The sequence below is a fragment of the Octopus sinensis genome, unplaced genomic scaffold (assembly GCF_006345805.1).
Source record: "Octopus sinensis unplaced genomic scaffold, ASM634580v1 Contig14403, whole genome shotgun sequence".
NCBI classification, from domain to species: Eukaryota; Metazoa; Mollusca; class Cephalopoda; order Octopoda; family Octopodidae; genus Octopus; species Octopus sinensis.
The window spans coordinates 13872-21736 of NW_021833234.1; the positions used below are offsets into that span (position 1 = coordinate 13872).

At 36.0% G+C, this 7865-nt stretch overlaps 1 protein-coding gene across 1 annotated transcript; it reads right to left on the bottom strand.

Moving 5' to 3' along the window:
* On the bottom strand, positions 1-399 carry LOC115230073 (probable chitinase 10). The gene has a single exon (XM_029800305.1). The coding sequence runs from the start codon at positions 397-399 to the stop codon at positions 1-3; it is 399 nt and encodes a 132-aa protein (XP_029656165.1).
* Between the last annotated feature and the right edge of the window lie 7466 nt (positions 400-7865).

The window sequence follows — 7865 nt, forward strand, 5'->3', positions numbered from 1 at the left end:
TCATTGACCACAAAGGTGTACTTTTGCTAACTTAATAACCACTTCAAGACCATCCGTTGAACCAAATATATCAATTCCGTCAAAATTATGTCGCAACATAAAGTCGAGGGCGTTCCTAGCCAGAATCAAAAACCTTGAAGCTCCAAAAGGCATGAAATTTAGCTGAGGGATGCGAAGAGAAATCAATAACTTGACATTAAGGGAGATTTTGATAGCCAACAGCTGCTCGTACATGTTCAGTTCTACAAAATAAAGTGTTCTTAGACCTGAGGAATGAGCGTCGTCTTGTCCGATGGGAATTATCTGCAATGTAGACGGGTCGATGTCAGCAAATGCGTAAATGAGATGAGTGCAGAGATTCTTCCGAATGTCCTCAGGCATCAAACGACTCCCGGACATGCTGTACTGTGCCCAGAAAGGGTAGTAGCACATTGTTTCTGCTCTTGATTATTAAAATTACTTGGCTTATTTTTAGACAGAGTTTGATAGAAATTAATCATGATTACAAATAAGATCATTATATTATTATAAAACGTGAGTTTAAATTGTATTAATTAATTATTAATCTTAGATTAACCCGAAAAAATTCAATTTAAATAGCATTTATACCATTTTTGAACGATATGCGATAAGTACTGGTTTAAATCGGATTTAAAAATCAAGTTAGTTTTGATCTAAAACTACTAATGATCGAGAAAACGTTGCCTTCAGGAGCGCAATAGAGATTCATTGGAAGAGCCATTGGGCGATATCGTGTTTTAGCGTCTTAAAATCATAAGGGACCAATTTTGATTAGAAATCGCAAATAAATTAATATTATTATATTATTTTTTAAAAATTATTATAATTATCAAAATAATTATTATCTGCAACGCTTTATCAGTATTTTTGAATGATGTCTCGTGGAAGGCCGTCTGCATCGACTATTATTGTTAATAATACTCAACCAACATATGATTTGTTACTATTTGAATTGAATCACCGAGATTTTGTGGAAATAACAATGACCACGCAAGATACGGTCAATTGGTTGGCTCAATATCAGCTAATCAAAAATTCGATGAAATGCGAAAACTGCAGCACGGATTGCCGTCTTCTTTCAGACAAATCCCGACTCGAAAATTAAAATGGAAATGTAAAACATGCAATTTCTCAAAATCGATTCGAGATGGCAGCTTTTTCTCACATAGTCATTTTGAATTGAAGGAAATTTTGGACTATATCTATTTTTGGGCACTCAATTCAGAAACGATTATCTGCAGCAAAGAAACTCGATCAGACTTTAAAAAAACATCAATTGATTGGGGCAACTTTTTACGTGATGTATGCGTAAAGTGTGTCGAGGACCATCCTTGTTCTCTTGGTGGAATTAACCCAGAAACTATGTTGCAAATTGTCGTAGAAGTGGATGAAACAAAATATTTTCATCGAAAATACGCAAGAGGTACCTGGCACGAAGGGCATTGGGTTGTTGGTGGAAAAGAGAGGGGCAACCCTAGGAATATTTTTCTGGTCGAAGTTCCTGATCGGAGTCGAGACACGCTGATTCCAATAATCCAAACTCATGTACAGACCGGATCGATTATCTGTACGGATTATTGGCCAGCCTACAATAGAATCGAATTGTTAGGATATTCCGATCATTTAAGAGTCAACCACAGCCGCAATTTTGTTGACCAGAACAATCGCTCCACACATACGCAGGGAATCGAGTCATTGTGGTCTCACGCCAAGAAAAAGCTAAAAAGGATGAATGGGACATCCCGTGTTCTTTTTAATTCTTATCTGGCGGAATTTGAATGGCGGTGGAGAAATGATACGTATCCCTGTGGAGGCGAGAATGCATTTATTAAAATGTTAATAACTATTAATTCTCAGTATCCTTTGTCTTAATAATTCGAGTTTTTCACTGTTTTCATGTTTTACTAAGTTACTGTAAAAATGTAGTTTTAAAAAAATTTAAATTAGGGTTGCCACAGTATTGTACATATAAATTTAATTATAATAATTTTTAAAAAATAATATAATAACATTAATTTATTTGCGATTTCTAATCAAAATTGGTCCCTTATGATTTTAAGACGCTAAAACACGATATCGCCGAGCCATTGCTTCTCCCGATGCTTTCGTCGTCTTTTGGAGATCAGTTGCAGATTCTCCCAACGAGTTCCAGAATATTTCGGATATTTGTCTTCGAGAAAGTGTCCGTGGACGTAGAGTCCCACGCGAGGAATTTCCCATTAATCCACGGAAAACGGTGACTCCATTTCCCGTCTCCACGTTCAAGCCCAACATGTTCAAGTTCGGTGGCTATTGCTCTGTCCTCTTGACACCAAGATCCCGAGCAAGCTGTATATAATCGCCATCCTCTTCATCCTTATTTATAAGTGCTCTTCTTGTAGCCATATCTGGTTTAATTTTTTGTCGTATAGAGAAATGTCTGGCTTGCTATATTGAATTTTTGATTGGGTTGGAATAGTATTATTAATAAGGAACAGTTTGAATGATATTTAAATATTCATCAAATTTTGATTTCTCAAAACAGAGATCGATAATTCTGATTTAATTTTTCAAAACAGGGATTAAATCGGGTTTGTAGTTGTTGCGACATTCCCATATGTTTCTGTTGCTGCTATCGTAGAAAAATATCTTATTATTGGTAGTCATTGCTTAAAACAATAAAAATGATATTAAATCCAATTTTTATATAGATAGCGTGAAAATACGACATCATTCAGCATTCGGATGTAAATGAACTCACTCTACCGCTACACTTACGTAATCAAAAGGAATTCATAGGCGATTGCATTTGTGGCCAATTTCTCCAATTTGATCTACCAAGATTTTTACGTGCTAAAAATAAGCGTCTCTTCTTCATTTTTCTGATGAAGGAGGAAGACAGTCAGCCGTATGTCCCAAGGCCAGGAAGTATTCCTTCGCGGAAATCAACAGTAGAATGAATGCTCGGAGACTGCTGAGGCACTTCTACAAACCTCACCCAATCATCACAGTGCTGGAATACCTTTTCGGAAGCAGTTTTTCAGGTAAATTTTATATAAATTATGGTCGAAAACACGGATCAAATTTCAATTTTTTGTAGAATTGTAGGTCACTGAACCCGAGTTGCGCCAAATTTTCTAAAAATGTATTATTTATCAGATTTTTTTTTATTTTTTATTCTTAAAATTTTTATAAATTATGACGAATTCTAGGATTGTCAAATTTAAATTGACACTAGAATTTTTTTTAAATCGAATCTTGGAATTAACGGATTTAAGAAAGGCGAATCTGGGGGAATTTACTGTACACTTAAATTCATTTTAACATGGATACAAAAACTTTCATTTCTATTGGAAGCATGTGTGGAGCCTATATGGTGAAGCTTCTTACTGAAACAGAATGATTGTAAAAAAAAGTCCGAAGAGGCATAAAAGTGTCTCATTAAAAAACCAGTGTCTAATCGCCTAGGGAATCGTTATTTCTTTTGTTTGTTTTTAACAATAATAATACTGATATGACTTTGAAAACGAACTAGTCTAAAATATTATTTGCTGCCACCGATCGAGTGTTCTTGGACATCAAAATATGTTTTTATGCCGGAATAATTTCCAGTTGGTCCACCATGCCGCTGTTGTTCTCTTCATGGACGACTCTTCTCCAATGGAAGGGAAGGTTTCCCGCACTGAACCGGTTTGTTGGAGACAGTAGGACTACTTATATGTTGGCGAATGGACTGTTTTCAGCAATTGTGAGTTTACAGGATTCCTTGTTAACTGATTTGTGTTCTCTTTGTGTGTGCTATATGAGCATCATGTCTCTGTGGCACACCTCTTACATTGCCCCGCAAGCAGGGTGTTTTCTTGTTCCTGTGGGTTCAGTGCGGCGTTTAATCCAAATTTTTCCCAGTCAGTAAGTCGCACACACTTAAATTAGAAAGAATCAATATGATCAACGCAGAGTGTGCAAATGACTTGATGAGTCTCATGCGTGGAATAGAGGAGCCCTTTGATACAAATGTTGTTTTGAATCCAATCCATATTTGCTAACTGACTTGGAGTTTGGCAAAACATCAAAGCATAATTCGGTCAATTTCCCATCTGATGAGTTATTCTGCCTCACTCACCAGTTTTGTCGGCTTGATTCTTGCGCTCTCTCCGTCTCTGACAAATTCCAGTTTTCGCCCTATTTGGCCCAAAAATGGAGGCTATGTGTCAATTATATTGTTTTTTTTAAATGGCGGGTAAATTAGTGACAAATTTTTCGCTTTTTTCAATTATTTCAATATGTTCTTTGTAAAAATGAATATGTGGGTTCATGAGTCTGTGAATTAAGTATGAAATGGTTACATTTAACAAAGAGACTCAGTTTGGAGACCTGCCGTTAACAGAAGAAATGAAGGGAGACTGAAAGTTGACTGAAGAGCCTCTTGTAAATTTATCGTCCGCCATGCCGCTGTTGTTCTCTTCGTGGGCAAGAGTTCTCTTATGTAGAGTACAGCGCAATCCATTCAAAAAAAGATGAAACAAGTATAATCATCAAAATAAATGGCTTATACCAATTCGCCTACTCTGCAAAAAACTCTTAAAGTAAAAAAATTGAAGGCAGTAAAAAAGAATCAACTTCGTTGCATGTCTTTGGTTAAAACATTGATACAAAATAAAATCCTCATAATTAAAATTTTAATATAATTTCAATTTTATTATTTGGTTGAAAGAATATTACTATTATTAATGAGGTAGATTTATGCGAGTTAATCAATCTGTAGGGAGCATTCTGGTTCATGATGTTTAGGGCTCTGTTTCAGATTACAGAAAAGACTGCCAAATTTAGGAATTGCTGAAGTAGAATCAAAACTTTAAAAAATCAGCCCGCTATTCTTGAGCCTCCTTATAGCCTGAAGATGTATTTCTCTCTAGATGCACAAAATGTGTCGTTGCTACCCTAAACCTTCTGTCCATAATAAAGAGAAAAACCCGATAACTTTTAAAATTTCAACCAATTACATCTGAAGTGCTAGCCTTATTTAAGCCTGAACTTTAACGTCTCTCAGAATAAATCTGCATTACTTTTTTGACATGCAAAAAGCTCTATTCCCAGTAAAAATCCCTAAAGGAGTACGAATTGCCACAGCAACGTGTCTCTCGGATGGAATTGGCCACGCACTGTCCTCTCACAGTTGCGAACCCTGGCTAAAGGTTATATGCTTTGTCGCACTCGGAGTACTCACAACAGAATCTGAAAACAATAATAAAGAAAAAAAACTCCCGCATCAACTTAATCAAGAAACTGAAAGGAAACAGAATGAATTTTTGCAGTTGTCACAGGCCTAGGGTGTTACCAAGCCTAGGTGGCTACACTTTCAGACTTTAAATAAAATTCAAAAAAATATTTGAATTCTATTTCAAAATCTATTTTGTCAAAATAAATATTATAAAATGACAAATACCTTACAAAACAGAACAGAAATTTTTATTGTAAAGAACAAGAGACTGGTACAGAAATTTTTTGACGTCGATACAACAAGACGGCAGCAATTGCTGACCCGTTAAGCAATAACCTAGGGACGTGCCTAATCGCTGCATTGCACGCATTTTTGTACGTGCAATGTGATCATCAAACTTACCGGACGGCTTAAAGAGCACTTGTAAAATCCACATTCTAGGACTTCCAAGACTTAAGTTCAGTTTCCAATTTGCAGGCCCACGGCGCTAAAAAGGCCAAGATCGTCTACAATTACGAGGTTATCTTCTCGCGTCACTCCAAAACTGTGGGCAGCAGAAACATTTCCGTGATCCAGGACGAGGTGATCATGTTGTTGGGGAATTATCATGAGGCTGATTGGTGTTATGTAATATACCACACTCTACTTCCAGGTCATGAAACTCGACTCCATATTGACAGGGTACGTTGCGAGAGTTTTATACAACACAGTGATTAATATTTAACACTTAATTATAAGGTGGCTACCCTATAAAACAATACATCCACACTTCTTTAGACACCAATGTCAGCAAATTGTTCACTCATTGAAATATCCAAACTCCACCCACTTGCAAACCAACTCTCCGGCCACGGACTCCACTCCACTGCACTCAAATGTAGTCCCCATTTTACATCACAGTCTTTTTTGAAATACCTGGCGGCTTCATTGCCAAACGACTCAAAAAGTATTCCCGCGGCTACCAGGAGGCTGACTTTTACCAAAATATTCCCCACTCTGTCGACCAGTTTTTCACCAAATTGTCCTCATTTTTTCCCAAATTTCATGGCTTGGCGCATGACGAAGAAGGAGGTGTGGCACTTCTTTATGTGCAGGGCAGTACATTTACTTGGAAAACATATTCCGGAACTTCACCAAACCGACATCCGCCGATATCAAAATTGGGTTCCTCAAAAAAGAAAAGTACCCGGCAGCCGACCAAATCATGTTTCAAATAAGTGGAATGAAAGTATTTGAAAGGTAGCACTTTTAGGTCCACCAACCTGACGAATCGTGTCACACCCTCTACAAGTCGGACGGACGCCAACTGGACAAGCATACTATCAGGGACGGTGAGAGGTCTTTGTCATTTCAGAGTTGCAAAAGTTTTTTCTGCAAGACCACAAGTTGGGGGACGGAAGGAGGCGGAAAATATTGGCAGAGTTAAGGGAAATGCTCACTCTTTTGAAGGCCCAGTCAACATGGCACTTTGTTTCGAGTTCGGTAATAATCGCCTACGAGAACGAGAACGTGTCCAATTGGAGTGAGGGACAGGTGGCTGTCCACATCATTGACTTTTCCCACGCTTCTCCTGCCCAGTCGAAGGACATTTATTCAATCAATGGGTTGGCTAATTTAATTAATTTCATTTCGAATTTATTCGATTTGATTTAATCAGACTCAATCACTATTCTTTCATTTCAAACAAATTCACTAATACATCTCCTAATTTGATTATTCTAATTACTGTTTGTTCAAAAAGATTACATCTAATTTATCCACCAAATAAAAAACAAGAATATAGTTAGATTGCATTTAGTTAACGGAATTACTAAATTAATGTATGTAAAGCAGAAGAACTGATGGCGATCCAGTTTCCCCTCACTGCAAAAAAAAAGTTAGATTGCAATTCTACATTTTTCAAATTTCCCATTCCTTTCCCAAAGAATTAATTTTATTTTAACACTTTCCAGATAATTTCTGGATAAATAATATTGAAAACGCCCAAAGATATATCAAGATATTCTGAGAAACTCATATAACGTACACTCTAATTTGAAATAATAAATAAAGCAAGTTTGTTCAAATTTTTTTTTTAAGAAACAAGTACAGTAAAACCTCTCGAATCCGCCGATTTTGGGACCGACCAAAAAATCGGCGGATTCGAGAAATCGGCGGATTCGAGAGGCAATTTAAATAATATTTTATAGTTGAAACATGAACTCACAATATAGATTAAGTATTTCTTTTCATATACAAATGACTGAATACATAAAATTATTTATATTCAAAAAAATCAGAAATTTTATTTTTTTTAATTGATTTTCTTAGCATTTCCCCAATTCGCATAATATTTTCATGATCATCTATATCTGCATTTATCTAAGAAGCATAAGTTTTAATGATCTCTAGAGCTCTGAAGGCTTCTGAGAGATCAACTTTTTTCTCATTTGATTCCTCTTCAATCATTGTTTCCTAAGTATAATTATTAAATAAAATCACTAACTGATTGAACTTTTTTTGACTGTAATGTACTAGCTTGTTCAGATTTGTCTAAAAATTCGATTAGCTCTTCATTTTCAGTATATCCGTAATCAACAAATTCACTATAAGATATTGGATCGTCAATTTGAAATTTCTTAATTATTTCTTCATAATTATTTTC

Excerpts from the sequence above, each read along its gene's own strand:
- LOC115230073 (XM_029800305.1), bottom strand. The coding sequence starts at position 399 with ATGTCCGGGAGTCGTTTGATGCCTGAGGACATTCGGAAGAATCTCTGC.